Below are 19,599 nucleotides of genomic sequence, written 5' to 3'. Positions count from 1 at the left end.
GCCATGTACAGAGTAGTTCAGAATGAATATTTATCAAATAAAAACATAACAAAAACATGTTTGTTGAAAAGTTAACCCCTTTGCAATGCTTATTTCATGGCGCACCCAAAATATGGGTCATTGGAACCTGTTGCAAATTTAACCATCACAAAATGTGAAGTTTCTACACCCTTTTAGCCTCCTAATGTCACTGTGGGTCAAAACAATTTATGTATTCAATTAATTTGCAAATAATGTAAAACTATTTTATAAAATGTTTTCTTTTGGGGTTATTTTTGAAGTACAGTGCATGACTTAATTTGCAATACTATTTTGAACTTGATTTGTATTAAGATTTATTGAGCATAGACTTTGAAATATTTAAAACGAGTATAAAAGCAAACTTGCAGTAGTCTCGCGAGACTTTATTCTCTGGCGCGATTACGTACCAGGAAATGAACAGATTCAATTTTGGAACGCGTCAAGTCTTCAGTCCTTCATATTGTGTATGCATTTTTTGTTAAATGCATGCAACTCATTAAGGGTTACAGATTTTAAATAAATGGAGTCGCACTGCTGCATTCCTGCGTGTAAGTACAGCATGGATCGCTAATTATTTCACGTTATCTTCGGCGTAAATTCATGCAAACCAAACAAGAATGGCTGCGGAGCAGAAGACTAGCTGGATATTAACTGGTGCAACCGTCTCCTGTGTGCTTGCACTCTATGTGCCGTGTGTGCAGAGAACAGTCCCCGGTGGAGATTCAGGTTGGTGCTAATGCTAGTCTGCAAGCTTCCTTGTTTTGAGTCACGTGGTTTTGTTTTGTTTTTTGGGGAGTCGCTCGCATGGCACATTTTTGAGCTGCACCTGTGATCTGTCAGGGAAACACACGCCATTTGAATATATTTTAATTATAAAATAGGTGCATTTTTGCACGCCTATTTTTAGAGTGACTTTATAATCGCAAAACCTCATTGAAACTGGTTTGTTATGATGTATATGTGAACATATTGTATGGACTATATACAACTCCCCTAGATTTGGCATGATGTAGGCCAATGTTTCTTCCAACATTCTCTGTAATGCAGTTTGTGAAAGAATAGCTTGCACATTTGCAGAGAGTGTTTAGTGGAGATAGTCAACTTACAGACTTTTAAATTGGCCAAATGAATGCTTCTGCTGCTTGTTCGCTTAGCAGCGGTCTGGCGCACAAGTTGCGAGAAGAAATGCACGTTTGCATATCACAAGCGCATGAAAAGCTGAGCCAGATATGAATGCGGAACGATGAGGAGAGAGCGCCGAGTAGCCTGCCTGCTCTCATGAATGAGGATGGTTAAACGGTGTTGTGGGTAAGGGGGGTGCTTTGGAAGAAAAAAAAAAAATGGCCAGCCCCTTCTCCACAGTATTTAGGGACGGTGCAGGATGCCTGCTCTGATAGTGCCAGCTGAATTCCCCAGGTCTCCGTCTCCGTGTCCTAATCTCTTTAGGTGTGATGTGCCCTGGAGAAGTTTGAGCACAGCCCCGCGGGCACACTGTTGTCTAGGAATGTGGAGTGTGGAAATGATGGGGATTACGGGAAGACCGGTGTGGGTGCCCATGCTCCACTATCACAAAGACTCTTGGCAACCTCGCTGCTCCCCCGTTGAGTCAATATCTTCCATTTTTTTGGAGGGAGAACTGCCTCACCGTGAGATGCTTTTGCTCACTCAGTTTGATTTATGTTGAAGGGGAGGCGGCGCTCAGGGAAAATGAGAAGCTGACGAAGGACAAGAAAATGTGGAAACGGTAGCAAGTCGCTGGCTGCTAGTGCCAAGTGAAATGGAGCTGGAAAGTGTTTAAGCTGTGCAGGTGGAGTTCTGACTTCATGCTCCATTAGACTGATAAGAGTTAGGGATCCTCGTGTGGCACCGATTGAAGACCTTAAATCACTGTAACAGTAAGCTCGCAAAAAATATGAGCGTCGTTCAGTGTGCCATCGCCCTTTTTCACTGCTTATATGTCGATATGTTCATGTTTGGATAACGCAATGCATTAGTACGTCTTTTTTTCCCCCAATATTGAGGTCAACAAGCAAATATGAACACTTGTGATGAACAATTTTCTTCATTTTTTTACATTTTTATTTTGTGATGCCCTCACAACAGCCACAAACTACAGTATATTAATTCAGCTGCTTACACAAACTCATCAAACAAAATGAAATAATGCTCTCTTTGTGGATAATAAAGGGATAGAAATTTGGAAATAACGTTTTGATGTACATTTTATTAAACAGTTAATAAAGAGGCAAATTGATTGATTATTAAATTAATCATTAGTCACGTGTGTAATATAATGGAATCAATATTCCATCCAATGACATCCATATCATTTATGGATGATTTGTATCAGAATCTGCTGCATAAAACCCTGATTGGAACACCTCCACAACTAAAAAAGGCCAAGTGATGGCGACAATCTGCTCCAGGAACAATTCATTTTCCATTAATTTCCATTCTGTATCATGCAAAATTTGTTTGGAAGACATTCTTGAATTTAATGGCAATTTCTCACTCGTGCCGGTAGAGGGTGCTGTCTTGAACCCCAACCTTTATCAGTGTCAGTTAATCTGAACCAAATTTCAATTTTCATGAGTGGGAGATGTAAACACTGGGTGAGAAATCAGCATAATTTGAAACGCTCTGGGTGTATTCTGGCACAAATGGGTTTGTGCCCAGCTACATTAAAGCTTGCTCAAATAGCTTTTAGGATGGGGGGGGGGGGGTCTCCTTTCATTCTGTGTTGTGCCTCACACAGAGCTTGTCAAGAAATTGTGCAGCCGACTCTCCTTTTTGCAGCTTACCTCATTCTGTGACTGTCAGCGGCGTCGCCTTTTTTTTTTTCTGTTTGTGCCCAACGGACTGAAGGCGACACTGAGACACTGGCGGAGAGTGGCAGAAGAAAGACCCCGACGCACGGGGAGGATGGGACCGGAAGCATTCTTCTCAGATCAGCATATGTGTGACAGTGCATCGGAGAGGGTGTCTAATGGCTTGTGTGTACGTGCGTGCCAAGGAAGGGAGGGGGATGCGTCAGGGGAGAGGCAAGCGCTGCTGAAGAGAATGAGCGTGCCGCTTAGGAAATGTCACACTGGGAAGATTTGCAGGTTTTGATCCTAGCAAATTAATGCAAAACCCCAGTGCAAGTATTTGATTTGGGAAAACTTTGGGAGCAGACTTGTCTCTTAATAATAATTATTGGGTTTACATTAATTTCCTCCCCCATTCTCTTCCACAGGAGAGCTGATCACCACTGCCTGTGAGCTGGGGGTAAGTATTAGCGCTATTGTTTAATCAATTCACTCATTAACTCTTAGAAGCATTAAGCAAGTTTAATTAAGCATGGGCAGAAAGCAGATTAATTCAGTTTCAGTCCACAGGTTCCCCCCCCCCCCCCCCTTCTTCTTCTCTTTACACTTGTTTTACCAAGTTGCAAGTAGAGAATGCTATAATTTGCAACCCGTTTTTCAAATCCAATTAAAGTCAATAGTAAGGCGATGGCTTTTGTAGGCTTTGCCTTATGTACGGTATAAGGCTTATTATATCCACCCCTCTTTTTTTTGTATGTGTGTAAGCCGCAAAGAATGAACTAAATCGGGTTAACAGTTATAATAAGTTTTATTATTTAATAAACTTTATTACGCCGCTGTGATCCTTTTAGGGAGGCTGTGTCGGTGTCACTATGCCAGTAATCCTGCCGTTAGGGCTGCAGTCCGTGTGGCCTGCCCGGCTGCTTCGTGGGCCTCCCAAAGGCCTCGTAGGCCACCCCTGTGTCCCAGGCTGCCCGTTTTCATCCCAAGAGCTTGTTCCATTTCGGCACCCTGACTTTTTTTTGTTTTCTCTTCTCTCAGCTATCCTAAAATTGAATCTGTGCTCTCATGTCATTCTTTTGGCCTCACGTTCTCTGACCTTCATAGTTTTCAAGTACGCCATGTAGTAGTCAAACTCACCTTTCCGCAATGTCTTCAGATGAAACGTTGCCCCCTTCTCTTCTGCCAGTGTGACTCATGTTATCAGTGGCAGGAAATGAATCTGTCTTTAATGACTGAGCCCTTATCTGGGCGAAGGAGACTTAGCGGCTAATTGCTGTGATTGCTGAGATCCCCCCAGACGAGAAGGACTACGGCTCAGAGGTGGTTTAGGGGGGGGGGCGGGCGAAGATCACGTGTTCTGCGACGTGCTCTCGGGAGCCGCACTGTCCTTGGGAAGAGGCCAAGGAAAGACGAGTGAAGAGTGCAAGGAGGGCGTTTCCTTTGGTGTCATTCAGTTTGGATTCCACCTAACCTGTTCACAAATTTATGAAACCACGACCCTTGTAACAATTTTGTCTAGGTGGCCCATCCGCCCGGATACCCGATCTTCACGCTACTATCTCACCTGACTATGCGTCTCCTGCCGACGCTTTCACCAGCTCACAGCGTCAACCTCATGAGCAGCCTGCTGGGGGCACTTGGATGTGGCACCCTCTGCATGACTGTATGCAGGTAGGCAAGCCCTTGTAGCCGCACAGAAAAAAAAAGTTGAAGCCTGTATGTGCATCTCAAATCAAGATCTGTTGAGCGTTCATTAATTTTAGTATAGTTGAGATTTATTAAATAAAATTCCCATCTTAAAAAACATTTTATTTCTTACCATATTTCTTGAAATTATTATTTCATATATATTTTTTTAAAATATTTATATAATTTCACTTCCTGTGTTGTGACAACTTATAGTTGAGATTTATTAAATAAAATTCCCTTCTTAAAAAAACATTTTATTTCTTACTCTATTTCTTGAAATTATTATTTCTTTTTTTTTTTTTTTTAATAATGATATAATTTCACTTCCTAGATCTGACACATTTTGGGTTGAACTCCTCCCACATCTGAAAAGGCCAATGCGTAATAACATCACTGGACAAATATGCACACAGGAAATTGATTGAAGGTTTAGTGTTGACATTCTTGCACGACTTTTTTTTTTTTTTTTTTTTTCCTTCTTACATCTGGATGCAGTGTGAGGCACAGAGTGGCATTTTGGGGTCCTGACAGTCTGGTGCTGATGTCCCTAATCCTCTGATCAGCATTCAGGAGCAGAGTTGGTGCTGCCCTCCCCCTGCCACAACCCTGCCCAGCCTGTTTACCCATCAGCCACCCGTTGCGAGTTAGCGCTAGCTGGTGTGTGTGTATGTATATCACAATTATCATGCCCTCCAACCTCCCCCACACCATCACATCTCTGTATTCCTGCGACCCCCTGCGTTGCCCAGCATGCGCCCAATCCTGACATGGCACGATTTCTAATCTGCCGCTTCTTGCCTCCTGGGTCTAAAAAGGAACACCATCACGCTGTCCTGCCCTCTCTTATAACTTGCCTGACTCTCCTGCACATGATGACACTTTTTGGTTGTGTGTGTACACTTTGGATTGGTCATTAAGTTTTAAAAAAAATAAATAAATAGCAGAATGATATGGGCTTCATAGTTATTACTTTATAAACAAACCAGCAGTTTTATTATTATGTTTTTTTGTAGTCAATTAAACTATCATTATTTTTTTAAATTGTAGTTTATTAAATTACAAATCCCCATATGTGCTGGCAATTTTTTTGAAAACACTACACTTGAAAATACAGTAAATTATGTCCAATTAGAAAGTAAATTTATCCTAATATTACAATAGGTACAAAATAAGCATAGCAAGTTAAATTACAATTTAGTTGTCTATGGTTAGACAGAAGACGTCGTTGCAGTTTGTTAATATCCAAAGTACAATATTTGATTCCCATTTAATGGGAAGTAACATGCAATTATTTAATTTGAGACTTGAAACATGAACAATCTACATTTTTGCAGTTTGGACATAGTTGTAATATATAACAAACCAAAATATACAATTTTTTTTTTTTAGCACACCGCATATTCCAGTTGAGCTGTTTAAATCCATTTGTTGTTGTTTTTTTTGGGATGACCCCCGCAGCTTTAATGCCATTCATGAGTTTCTATTCAGTTGGAGAACTGGAAGTTGCTTTTGGCCAGACGTTGAGAGGCGGTTACTTCCAGGCCAGAAATATCCATGCTGTCTGGGAGCATTTTGGCTCACAGCGTGCATGTTAACTATAGCCCTGTTTGTAATCTCTGGGGATTTAGATTGAATTTTGGATTATGGCAAAGTGAAAAGTCATTATGAAAACATCCCGCACCACTCTACCTCAACTAGAGCTTGATGGGTAGCAAGGACCTCAGCCAAAGCAAACACTCACATAGTATAAGCTGTTAAGTGTGAACGTAACGTAATCTATAAATTCAATATAGAAAAAAAAAAACAAATTTAAAAACCATAAAAGGTTTTTGTCTGTTCCGGACCTCGATTGAGTTTGTAGATAGACAACTGTCGCAGTGTCGTAGCTTTAATTAAATAAGTTGCTCTATTCATTCCCTCAACAAATAATATTTTTTTACCTTCAAATAAAAATTGTATTTGAAGCCATATTGTCTCCGTTCGAATGGCACATTTATCTGAAATCTAGCCAAACCTTTGAAGTATCAATTTAAACGAGTTGACTGGATCGCGGCGTTTATCGTGCATTCATAGCGTTGGAACCGGAAGGCACTTTACTTGAGCAAATGTAGAAATGTAACACTTCCCTTTGATTTGTCAATTCCAATTGCCTCTCTTGCCTTCATCATGCGGTTTGATGGTCAAATTGCACGTCTTGGTATGTTTTCACACTGTGGCCTGACAAGCCTTTGAGGATGGCGCACATAATGATAATTGCTATCGATTACACCGGGGAGGCTCACGGTGGAAAAACACTCGGCCCGCGGAATGCGACAGGCCTCAGACTCCAGAGGAATGCACCCATCATAACGGGATAATCCAGACGGCTCTGTATTCTGCGCTCGCTCTCGTTTCACACTTTATCTGCTAAAGCTGCTCTGTATCTCCCACTACCTTAGAGGGATCTCTCCCCATTCCTGAGCTTATCCCGAGAAACCAGGAGCAGACACGTTAGCATGCTGACAGCCTTCAGAGGAGAAAAACAACCCTGGAACACTCTAACATCAGCATTTTTTTTTTTTTTTTTAGCTTGATCGCGATTACATAATAAGCACACCAAACATGTCGGTCCTTCTTCTAGCCTTTGGATGAGAGGCCCTGTTGATAACTCAGTCAGCAGGAGGGTGAGTGTGGTTGAGATGGTTCCCTGGCCTGATGTATTGTCAGAACCAAAATCTGGATGTTGTTTTATTTCCACTCTGGTGTATTAGATTGCGTTCTCATACCCCCACCACCACCATCAGCATGACCAATAGTTCCCCCAGGACTCCTTCTCTAATACAGTTAAACAGAAGCCTAATGAAGATGTTATTTCCTCATTACTGGCTACGGGATGGGGATAGAGAGGAGGAGGGCCAGATAGACAGCAGAATACAGTGCCGGTTTAATAGTCCTTTTCGCCCTTAGGCCTGAGATTGTGTCTGTCTCGGACGTCAATATTACATTTCCTCAACCACCACAGGCAGTCTTAATGAGACACCCGGCATGGAGATGGATCAGACTCGGCAATTACAGTTCAGCCACAATGACGGCAACATTTATGTATCACTGCTGTGCTCTTAATGATTGGTGGAAAAAGCAGTAAGAAAAATAGCTGTCAGTGAATTGCATAAACATGTTTTTTTTTTGCATGTGTGTGTAAATTGCTTCCCCCCCTTTGCTCCTGTAATTTTTGTGTGTTGGGTTGAGATTATGATTGCATTGCGGGAGAAATTGTCATGTCAGTGGCTGCATTGTTTGAGCAGAATTGTGTTGATTAATTTTATACACGTTATGAGCACTGGAGCGCTTCCTGGAGGAGAAGTGTTTGAGTGGCAGTCGGCGTCCCTTCATTTATCCTCCTCGCTTGTGGAGCTAACTGCATCCTCGGGATGAGGGAGGGGAGTATGTTTTGGTAATTGCTCTAAAATTGGGTCGTGGCATCCCACATTCGGCTGTGCTTTATTTGAAAAAGGTTATACTGATGCATAATGCACGGACAATATTGTTGTCTTCAATTGTTAAATTATTATGAGATGAATTGGTTACTTAAGTTGTTTCACAAACTGTCTCGTTGTAAAATACACAGGAGCATATGGGTTGATTGCTATGCTTGATTTTTTATTTTTTATTTTTTTTTACAGGATTTGTAAGAGTCCACATTTGAACGCATTGCATGATACTGAATGGTCTCTTTCGGTTCTTTGAACAATTCTATTACAATAGTAACATATTTGCCACTAGCATTGCATTTTACATGAAAGGAAAAGAAGAAGACACTATATCAATTGCAATTTGGCTTTAAAGTTCAAAGCATTGAAACGCTCTCGATGATAATAGCTCCTAAGTACCCAGCCTCTTACGCTGGCCAGCGTAGAGCCCCCGAGGGTGTCATCGAGGGCCAGCTGGAAGCGTCCATCGCAGGCCACCTTCTCTACGGGTTGTCTCCCCTCCTCAGGAATGTGTGATTCCTTTCCAGCACAAAAAAAAAAAACACTCGCTGATCTGCGACGGCACATTTGTGGTATTTATTGTCTGGTCCCCGAGGTGGCGTGTATCGCTGGCTGCTCCGACCGAGCTCCATTGTGATGTGCCATTCAGTGCACAGGGCCGCTGTACGCTTTTGTGTGTAGTTATTTAGCACAGACGACTGGCGCTGCTGGCACGTCTCGAGTGCACACTGTGTAGCGAGAGCTTCGCTGGTAAATGAGACAGGTCCCATTTTGACACTTCAAAGTGGTTTTACTACGCCTTTGTGGAGTCCTTGAAGGGGACACTGCTTACCAGAGCCTGTTGTACTATTGTCATTTCTTATTTGTGTATTTACCTTTCATCTTTCTCATTTATGGAAAATAGTCTTCAAAAAAAACTAGACCACTGTTAATTGACATTGTCATCATATCTTGTCAAAGAGGTTAATTGCCCACCAGGTGAGGTTGCCGACATTTTGGCAGCGAGGAATCTTAGCTGGATTGTTCTTCTGCCACATTCCAGCCAGGCCTTTGTGTCCGAGCCACAGCATTTCTACACAACAGGCATCCTGTTCTACAGAGAACGGCGATAACAGCAAATACGACCTCTCTCGTGTCAGAGTGTGTCCCGTTATATCCGACAGGGCTGGAAAATAAGCTGTAGAGAGGCAGACGTGGACCCAGGTGGTCCCACGTAGACTGGCGGGTCATTTACAGCTAGGCTCCAAGTTCTAACAGAACGATTTGTCAGCCACCCAGTGAGAATAAAGTAGTCGAAGATGTGTGTCTGAATATGTGACAAGTGCTGCATATCTATCAGGTGGGGCTTAAGAAGCCAGAACTGACTTGTTGTAATAACTGTGTCCGTGGACCCCCCTGACTGTTCTACACCCGTACAAAAAGACCCCCCCTCCCTCCCCTGCTAGGAGTGTGAGCTTTGGGTTAATTGTCAAGCAGGGAGGTAAACTTGTGTGTGCAGCGGTCCCCCGTTTGCCCTCGCCACCTTCATCCCGGCTTCAAGTTACAACTAATTCCTGGAGCGGGGCGGCGAGGGAAGACGGCGCTATCTCTTATTAAGACTCGCGCCGAGACGCCCCATCAACACGCTCTGTGCCCCCCCCCCCCCCCGCCCCCCCGCACCCGCCTTTCCGCACACATTCGCAAGCTCTCCTTACAGCGAACACAAAAAATAGTGAAGGAAAAGAAAGCCCAAGAAAAAAAGGGGGGAAATAGTCAGCAAGCAAGATTTTTTTTTCCCCCCCTCCTCTTTTTTCCCTTCGATTTAGCGCGCTTTCCTCAGAAAGCACCATTGTTCCCCTCGCCTAAGTCTCATCAGGCCTTTTGTGGCTGACTATCACAGCGGCAGGCAGAGCGCTGGAAATGTATAAATGGTATCATGCCTTCTGATTAATGGCGGTGCTTATGAGTCAGGTCTGATAACGGGCCTGCTCTCTACTCAATTTCAGATACCGTTAATGGAATCTGTCTTCTGCGATTGTAATGTGAGAGCGCCTAATTTGCTATGGAGCTTGAAGCTGTCACCGGCAAGGGATTGTAGGGTCATAAGGGACCTGGCAGCCGTTTGGCCTGCAGCTTGTATCTGCCGCGCTGAATAGAGCAGCTCTCTGCCTGTCAGTTAGCTGATAGGCTGATGAGGACTCTAAGCCACTCCACACAATGGTGGAAAGGGCCATACTGCCTGACTTCCCTAATTGTCGAGCCCGCTCATATTTCCGAGCCAGCGTGCAGGGGACCGGGGCTGCTCCTTCCCCTCCCCTCTCTCTTTTTCTCTCTGTTTGAACTTTTTTTTCTGCTTTAGTTCCTCCTTCATCCGGTGCACTGTCTCAACCCTTTAACACACATTTGACTGCACTATTTTGCCCCCCCCCCCTACACTCCTCCTCCTCTCCCCCTCCATCATTTGTCACCTCTCTCTCTTCCCTCTGTCTCTCATTTTAGTAAGTGGTGGGTCTTAGCGTATGACAGATTAGGCCAAGTTTGCTTCAATTACAGCAAAGGGGATGGAGACATTACAGGAGAGGAGGAAGGGGAAAACTTTTGTGCACACATTATATTTAAGAAGCTGAGGATAAAGTGCTATCACCAACACAGCGTTTTTCAGGACGCTCTGTTTGAGATCAACTGGCTTCTTTGAGAAGGCGTGCTGCGCTGGTGGGTTACATTTCTCATTTGGGCCAATTCATAAAATGTTGAAATGGGTCTTGTTTGTGATGAGGAAATTGGAATGCAAAGAGTCTGGGTAAGTTGTGTGGGTTTTGACTGCATAAGTTTAATGTGAAACTCAGAAAAAGGGGCAAAAACTTAGGCCAGCGTATTTAAAGGCAGAAAAAAAATCTCGTAAACACGGAATCGAACGCGTGAAATGTGTGCCCACACGAAAATGCTGTATACATGCCGTGTCAACAAACAAAAAAAACGCAATGTCAGTGAATTTGAAGAAAGGAAAATTGGGTAAAGGGAGAATGTATGAACAGCTCAAAATAAGAGTAAGTGTTAGTGCAAGATCTTCAGGCTTCTGCTAGAAAGCCAACTTGAACATCTGAACTTCATTTGGAGAAGAAGTTCCAAAGATCCAAAGAGGTTTTATTTATTTATTTGAAACAACAATAGCCAGTCCAGCATTCTGGGAAGTGATTTGATATTTTATGCTCATTGCTTTATGTGATCTGTGGTCTTCCACCCCAAACAGGTTGGTCGGTCCTGGTCCCGGAGCAGCCCTGGCTGGAGGCGTCTTTGCCGTTTCCAGGCTGACTTGGCAGTGGTCAATGGTTGCGGAGGTTTTCACCCTCAACAATCTTTTCACTGGGCTGCTCTTCTTCTCCGCCGCCAGTTTTCACTCGGCCAAGAATGCATCCGAGAGGCGAAAGGTAATTAGATGTTGACATTTCTTATTGAAATGTCTTCCCAATGTCAGACTGGACTTTTTTTTTTTTGCGTGCTAGTATTCACAGTGGGGGGCGTTTTGCTGCGGGTTGGGACTGTGCAACCAGCATACCCTGGTGCTCTATGTACTTGCAGTCATCCCGTGGGTCTTCCACAGACTTCACTCACACAGGGTAAGGTAGAAGTTCTTCATTCTTTCCCAAAACCATCCTTGATTGCAATTCTGTTTTGACAGGAACTGTCCCTACGTAGCCTCATGTCGATGGGAACGTGCTTCCTGCTGGGTTTTCTACCTTACATCTTCCTGCCTATCTCCTGCTATGTGAACTCAGCCCGTTGGAGCTGGGGGGACCAGACCACCATATCAGGCCTGCTAACCCACCTACTCAGAGCTGAATATGGTACCTTCAGTCTGGTGAGAGTTGCTTGCTTCTATTTGATCTTTTGTTGTTCTCTGGTGTGCCGAGTTTTACTTGGTTGTGTTTGCAGGCAAAGACGCAGAGCTCTGTAAACCTGACGTCATTACTTAGGTAATTTTTTTTTCTTCTTTTTTTTGTATCTATGCAGCTCCGGTTTAGTCAGACGTACCCTTTTAACTGGTTCTGGTCCGACCGTACCAACTTGTTCACGGATCTCCATCATTTCCACAGCTTCCATGAGCTTTTGGTTCTTTTCCTCTCTCCCATCCAAGCACAACTGAACCTTCTTAGAGGGCCAAATCACTGTTTTGTTTCACCATCAGTTTGAAATGATCACTCAGCACTGGTGTTTAAAGCGTGACGAGCTGTGATGACAGACGCCGCAACAACCCTGGAAAAAAAAATAAAAAAATCCATTCCACTCTTTATATCTTTCTCCAGCTGATTGAATGGGGGTGCCTGTGCATCTTAAGCCCCCCCCCCCCCCCCCCCATCCAGCATCCCTCTGCCAGGCACCCTCCACTACTCCTCACCCCCGTCGCTTGATGGACAAGCGCACCTTCAAAATGGGGAAGAGAGGCGAACATGACAGGCATGTCGCACTGGAGACGTAAACCCACTGGAGAAGCTGACACAACCACTCGCAAGCACACACTCACACATAGTGTACATTGGGAGATATAGAGACTCAATAAGCTGTCAAATCGAGATGGGTATTAAGCAAGAGGCAGGAAACTATCAGCGTGCTCGGAGAAAAACGCTCAGTGAGTGACAAGAGCTGAGAAGAGAGGACGGGGCAGCGCGGAGGGGGGTGCGTGACACTGTCATTTGAATCTGTCAATCAGTTTGAAAGGAGGAGCGCACAGTCCAAGGAGTTTGTTTTGATAGGGGGGGGACGGCGAGGATTTGGTAATTGGTGTCCTTGAGTTCTGTCACAGGATGAGCAAACCGCGTGCTCATCGTGTTTGCTTGCTTGTGTATTTGTAGGGCTCAGTTGGACCACTGCCTGGCAGACCTTTCTCTTCCTGTCGTAGCTCTGGCGGGATTAGGCCTCCTTCTGTCCTGCATGAATAGGTAGGATGAAGGTGCAAATCGTCCGACTCCAAAGTAAAACATGAACCGACTGGCCAAACTAAACAGTTTATAAATTTGCATCCCCAAGTCAATGATTTTATGCAATTTTATGGAGTTGATTTGAAGAAGTGCAAGATCACATAATGGGATGCAAAATTAAGATTATGCTAATCCTAGTTTAGATAATAATGGATGTGATTGAATGGAATTTCAATTGCTGTATTATACAGTGTTTGTGAAACCCAACTGCCTAAAATTAGGGTTACCGTATTTTTTTTTCGTACAGTTCACAGCTAAGCTGCAATGAGTAAATGATTCAGAGTTTGGCGCCAGATCCTAATGACTCAAGCCACTCGAAGAAAATGTCCCGTTTAGCAAGCTGAATTGTCGACTCACTCATATTTCAATAGAAAATCTGTTTCTTTTTTTGTTTTCCAGAAAGTATTGCTCCGTGTGCTGGCTGTTGATTTCCATGCTGCTCATCTACTCGCTGTTTTTTGCCTGGAGGGCAAATTTGGACATCAGTCAACCTTTATTGTTTGGAGTGGTAAGAAAAAAAAAAAATCTGCAATGATCCAGGAATCTTTACATGTTGTCTAACTGCAGGCATCACTCTGTGTGCTACAGGTGGAGCGTTTTTGGATTCAGGGTGATGCTGTAGTGTGTGTTCTGGCTGGTCTCGGCTCCAGTCTGATCCTCACGAGGCTTGAGAGGTGGCTCGGCCATGGCGGCTTTTGGAAGACCACGGCCTGGCTCCTCACCATGGCACTACTTGGACACATGATGCACACTAATCATAGGTGAGTGCTACATTTCCCAGCATCCCAAGTTACCTCGGCAGAGAAAAAGTTCAAGCGAAAAGAAAAGGGGGAAAGAAAAAGTCTTCTCTCATGCCTCTTAAAAATCCCCGGCGCGTAAGTTTTTTCCTCGAGTCAACCCGATTTGTTTCTACTCTGTGCTTCAGACCCGCGGTATGAACATGTCAGGTTTTTCCTCCGCTCACCTCGTGGTAAGGGCTAAAGAGAGGCACGGTTAGCACATAGATTCCACTCGCTGAGCTCAGCCTGAGATGTTAGCTGTCCGAGGCGGCAGATTACACCGGCGAGGTGCAGAGGCGTGCCAGACAGCCATCACTGAGCGGCTTTGATCAAGAGGAGAGCATGGCCTGCGCTGTCACACCCATCACACCTGTCTGCTCACGATTAGATAGGCAGCTGTACACAGGCGAAGGGGCGGGGCGGGGTGGCTTACTGACAACCTACCCCCAGAGCACCTTGTAAGCGGGCTCCCGAGCAAACATGCCGACTTTTTTTTTTCCGACACTATCACCTATAGAACGGAGGTGAAGGTGCACTTCTTTGATGCAAGTAAACAAAGCTGCTCTTTCCATATGCCATCTTAGGGAGTGTGATCAGAGCAGCAACGGCGTGGTGGAACGCTTCGGCAGGGAGCTTTTAACGTCCTTCCCGACAAACTCCATCATCTTGACCAGAGGAGATCTACCGGGGAACTCCCTCCGCTACCTGCATTACTGTCTTGACGTACGGCCTGATGTGCGCCTGGTCGACCAGGAGGTCAGAGCCTCACTCGCTTTGATCAACTTTGACCGTTAAAACACACACCACTAAACAACATAAACATAACACACAACACAAACAAACACAAACATAAACAAATGCAAACCTTCTCTTTCTTCTCTCAAGATGATGACGTACAGTTGGTATGTCAGAAAACTGGGACCGCACCTCCCCGGGGTGCATTTTCCCGGCGGCCAGTGGGATTCCGCGCACTCCGAGGAGAAAGACATCTTCAATCTGGAGCAATTTCTAATCCACAACTCCCAGTGAGTCATAAATGAATGCTAAAATGATCCAACAGAGCAGTAGGTGATCTCATTAGGCAGTGGAATTGTTGACCCAGCGCTAAACGCCGGGTGAAGATAAGCACATAGGTATGTTGAGTCTTTTAAAGGACTTTGATGAATCTAGTCACTAATCTGCTTGATTTTGTTAAATAGTCTCTTGGCTCCGTTCTGAAACGGAGATGAGAACGGTTAATACCAAGTCCACTAGGGGGCAGTATTTGCTAGGCAAAAAAAGGATAACCTCTCTGTAGGGCAACAGCGCACAGGGGTTTTAACCCCCAGGGGCTGGAGCTTTGCTGAGTAGCACCTGGTCTAAGATGGAAGTCTCTAAATCTAACCTACTTGTATTATCTCAGATGAGGGCAAAAGGGGTTAATTGCACTCGATTTCATTTTCTGCAGGAGGGACGTGTTTGCCTGTATCGGGCTGCCCGCCGGAGACCCGAGCTGGGCTCGTAGTTTCTCCCGCTGGCCCTTTGGTGTGTGTGACTTCTTGGTGCCTGCTCAGAGACAGTTTCATCCTAAAGAGTGGGCCATTCACACACACAATCTTTACAACTGGAGCCAGCCACACAACCAGTAAGCAACGAAAAGAACGAGTCCCTTCGGAAAGACAGCCCCGATGAATTCGTTATGAAGAACAAGTGCAATTTCCATTTTTTGGGGGGTTTTATTTCTCATTTTCACATTTGTCATTCAGACAGATAAGTAAACACGGCGCATTGAATCCAAGGATGCAGATCTGTTTGCTTCTCGGTCGTCCTCGTGGAGCTTGGCTGCGCTCTGTTCTCCGTGCTGTGATCTGCTTTCTTTGTGAATTCAAGCAGAGCATAGACATTAGGCTCTCAGCCATTTGAAATGAAAGTGAAGATGGAAAATAATGAGTTTCAAATTGCGTTTTGTCAATAACTGTGTCAAAAGTGGAATTAGTCAGAGCTACATATTCGGTCTCGCTTGCCAGCAGCCCCTCATTCACTCGGATATCCACGGCTGAATACTGTGACATTATTTCCCCCACTCTCACGACAAGCGTGATGCCCACCAGCTAAATAAATATCAGCGTCGGGACCTTGCTAAAATATTCTTTTGAAGAAGAGGTCAAGTGCTTACAATCTTCAAGTGGAAAAAAGGCAAATGTGGTTTTACTCCATGTCGAATGTGCAAGCCGCCATTGTTGCTCAGTCATTTAAAGTTGACGCGGTAAACATTTGTTCAGCGCTCCAGACCATGCACAACAATATCTTCACATTTGGATTCATTAAGTGTTACCGCCTGAAGCTTTTTTCGATAAATATTTGTTTTTGTTCCCACTCCCAGTTTCCACTCTGCATCCTGGGAGCGTGTGGCTAATGAGGAGATGTGGCAAGCCAGGTACACTCAAACTATCTTACTTAAGATATTCACTTTGCATGCTGTACTTGCTAGAACATCTCCAGAAACCATTCTTGTGTGGTCGAGCATCTTCAGTATATATATATATATATGAATTCTGTTTTGCATCTCCATAATTCACTCTATCGAAGTGATGTCATCCATCCATCCATCCATCCATCCATCTATCCATCCAGCCAGCCAGCCAGCACTTAGCCCTGATCCTAAGCGCTTTGTTTCAGGATGAAGACAGCTTTCTTTCTATTTGACCTGGCAGAGAGGATACAGGGAGAGGGCAAATCTGACCTCTTTGAGCTCTCTTACACTGTGAGTATAACATTAACAATGCTTCTACATTAATAATGCATTTTTTTTTTAACATTATTATAATAGCAGACAGATTTAAATGCCACTTCCTGGAAATACTGCATAATGGGTTGCATGGTAAAAACATCTGCTTTTATAATAGTCCCGCTATGTCTGCCTGCAGCTGTATAAGGCGCTTGTGGAGTCCTACTCTAACTACCCTTCAAATTGGGACAAGAACCTGGCACTGGCCTGTGAGAGACTCCTCCGCTCAGGTCACCAAGGCCACGGTCTAGACGGCCTGCTGACCTGCAGCATCCAGCACTTTAGTCTCTACTTGGACAAGGAGCCCGCAGACCCCCAGGCGTCCGCCATACGCTCTGCCGTTACCCACCTGTTGAAAGAAAGAGATCGGCACCGCCAGAGCCTCAAGCAAACCACCTGACAGGTTTTTGACCAGACGCCCAGAAGGTATGAAGGTAAAAGCGGCAATTTAGTGTTTTTTTTTTTTTCTTTCCACGCTGGATGAACTAAACTGGACTACAAGAAGCCTCGTATGACCCCAATCAAGCTTGTCCCCCATTGACCCTTCCTCTTGATTGCTTTATCGTTACATCTTGATCACCCCCCCCCCCTCCCTCCTCCCCTCCCTGCTCACGCAGCTTTTAATGTACTGATTATTTTTGCCTTGGCCAACGCTCCACTTCTGGGTTTTTTTTTTTTCCCCTTGCACATTAGGATGACAAGATTGAGGGAAACCCAATTTGGGGGCAGAAATGGGGGATTAGAGCAGCTGTTTAATCTAGGACAGACTTGCACTGTGCCACCCAGTCCCGGCACTCGCCACCCATCCCCCTGTCCATCCATCAGTTTATCTTAGATGGTCTTTTAAATGTATAAAACTAATGGATTCGATTAGGTGCCCCCCCCCTCCTTTACTCTTCTGTCCTAACAGGAGGCCTGTAATCCTTCATGGATTTAAATGAAATGTCACAATGCCAGAGACCCTTTTAAAGTGTGTGTACGCACACGTGTCTTTTCGTTTTTAAAAAATTTCTGCATGTGTGTGGACATGCGTAGATCTCGACCAGAGTTCTTCTCATGTCCCACACATCCAGAAATGGCTTTCTAAGAAGAACCCAAATGTTGATGTCCCACTGGAGACCCCAGTGTACTTTGCTCTGAATAATCTCAACATTGTTAAGGCAACAATGGTAGTCGGTGATTTTCTACAATGTAGGTTGTGGTTGTTTCACTCTATTTTTTTACCTTTTGTGTCCAAAGTTGTTTCTATAGGTTTAATAAAGAAATAGAGACCACAGAAGACTTTGTGTCATTGTTGCCCACCACATTTGTGACATCACAACTTGTGCCATTCTGGGGTTTGTTGTCTTCTGCCCACTTTCTGTTTTTACTTTACTTGTCTCTCTTCCGCCTTCACCCGTCCTCTCTTCTCCCCTCTCGCTGCTGCTTTCTCTGAGAGTCAGTTTGCCCACCCTAAATCAGCAAGCTGCCGAGGATTGCGGGAACCCGTGGAATCGCCGTGACCGAGGATGCAGGCAGGGAGCCACGACAACGCTGGAATGTGGGGCGTCTGAGGAGATAAGAGCTCCGTGAGCCCAGCCAGGGAGAGTCGAGTGATGGGGCAAGGATGGAGGGGAGGCAAGTGAGGGTAAGACAGGAACAGGGCGAGCAGCGGGTCTATGAATGGAGAGACAGAAAGACAACAGCAAGGCAGCACGAGAGGGGCGGGGGACTTAGGCGGGCACACTCCGCAAGATGGGAAGCCAGCCTTATTCCTCTTTGCATTTCATTTACATCCCTGGCCGTATCGACCAATCGGATTGGGAGCAAAGCCCAGGGCTTAGAAGGGGAATAAAAAGACAAAATGTCTTTGCTGCTCTCATCCCTCCCTGATAATACCCTCTCTGTTTTTCTTTTCTCTTTTTCCCTCCCGTCTATAAGTAGATACTGTCCGAAATGCCAGCAGAAAAAGCGACACCTCCGCTTGCTGTGTATCTCAGATAGACGGAGTGGTGAGTAGGGGCTGAAAAGACAGCTTTAGCAACTGGGCCTATCTCTCCTCTCCTCTCTCTGGCTGCATGGAAGCTGGAGTGGAGGCTGGATGTGTCTCTTAGTGTTTGGGAAGAGAATAGAGGGTGTGAGCGCCATGATATACAGAGCTGGCCGCAGTTTTCCCCAGAATCTTACACTCTGGAAAAACTTTGCCTGCAGATCCCATTTTTAAGCATGAGAAACCTGTTTCAAGGCTGCTTACCGGGCGCCACCCAATTCTGTGCAGGTTGCCAACTTCTGCCTCCAAACTTTCGCACACATTCTTTGTTGATGTCATGGGTGTTAAAACTCGAGCTGTTCAGGAAGACAGTAAGTCCATTTTCGACAAAAGTAAGGTGACACCTACAGAATAGAAGGTGATATGAAGTTTATGCTTTTGGGGACACTGAACTGAACTGAAAGAGTTTTTTTGCCGATTTTGCATAAAATGATCTGATCCAGATTGGTTCTGGGCAGTCTAGTCAAAATATAAGTCAAAAGTATTACATTCTACATGGATAAAGTCAAAATGTTCTGCAAAATTTTAGGTAAAATGATTCAATTCTTGCATCTATATGTAAATTAAATGTAAACATACCTAAAGTTGTTTCTATTTGTTTAACGAAGACAACAAACTGTTCTCAAAGATTAAATTCCACTTCCACTTAAATGACAATGACAACACTTTGACTACCACCACAAGAGATCATCACTAAACATCCTACACTTTTATTGATCCTAACCATTTCCTATACGGATCTATCCATGCGTATTGAGTAGAATTATGCCCATTAGCGTCAGTGTTGACATGCCATGATTTGTTTATCAGGAGTTTGTTTACAATCACCCTTAACATGTGTGCCTGTCACTGTGAGGTTGTTTCTGTCTGTCTGTCTGTCAGCAGTGCAGGTACAGAATGTTTGCAAGCTTAATGAGCTTATTTGTACAGGTGTTAGTCGCATGCTCCATTTTGTTTGTTTTTGGGTGGTGCCCATTGTGTCAAGCGGTTTTTGTCATTTTATCTGGGATCCACCCAAACCGTGCCTTAGACTTGTCTTTTTTTTTTTTTGCTGAAATGAAAATTTCATCCTCACGGGT

At 44.5% G+C, this 19,599-nt stretch overlaps 1 protein-coding gene across 3 annotated transcripts; it reads left to right on the top strand.

Annotated features, from left to right (window-relative positions):
* Positions 1-423: 423 nt before the first annotated feature.
* Positions 424-17,753, top strand: tmem260 (transmembrane protein 260). Of its 3 annotated transcripts, XM_085932719.1 has the most exons (17): positions 424-569; positions 723-747; positions 3,257-3,288; positions 4,351-4,502; positions 11,220-11,397; positions 11,473-11,586; positions 11,649-11,828; positions 11,903-11,943; positions 12,820-12,906; positions 13,345-13,453; positions 13,534-13,706; positions 14,309-14,480; positions 14,610-14,749; positions 15,172-15,348; positions 16,087-16,140; positions 16,383-16,467; positions 16,631-17,753. In XM_085932719.1, exons 4-17 carry the CDS (start codon positions 4,402-4,404, stop codon positions 16,889-16,891), a joined length of 1,872 nt encoding a protein of 623 aa, XP_085788845.1. In that variant the 5' UTR covers positions 424-569; positions 723-747; positions 3,257-3,288; positions 4,351-4,401; the 3' UTR covers positions 16,892-17,753. The 3 variants fall into 3 exon arrangements, with proteins under 3 accessions (XP_085788845.1, XP_085788844.1, XP_085788846.1); XM_085932718.1 differs by having other exon boundaries at positions 424-747; XM_085932720.1 differs by lacking the exon at positions 16,631-17,753 and having other exon boundaries at positions 424-747; positions 16,293-16,433.
* The last annotated feature ends 1,846 nt before the right edge of the window (positions 17,754-19,599 follow it).

Source organism: Syngnathus leptorhynchus, chromosome 15 (assembly GCF_054491065.1).
Source record: "Syngnathus leptorhynchus isolate UIUO chromosome 15, UIUO_Slep, whole genome shotgun sequence".
In the NCBI taxonomy this organism is placed as follows: domain Eukaryota; kingdom Metazoa; phylum Chordata; class Actinopteri; order Syngnathiformes; family Syngnathidae; genus Syngnathus; species Syngnathus leptorhynchus.
This window is presented reverse-complemented; position numbering and strand designations above follow the sequence as displayed.

Coding starts and splice junctions, on each gene's coding strand:
- tmem260 (XM_085932718.1), top strand. CDS start 639: ATGGCTGCGGAGCAGAAGACTAGCTGGATATTAACTGGTGCAACCGTC. Junction 3,289..4,350: donor CCACTGCCTGTGAGCTGGGG/GTAAGTATTAGC, acceptor AATTTTGTCTAG/GTGGCCCATCCGCCCGGATA. Junction 13,707..14,308: donor ATGATGCACACTAATCATAG/GTGAGTGCTACA, acceptor ATGCCATCTTAG/GGAGTGTGATCAGAGCAGCA.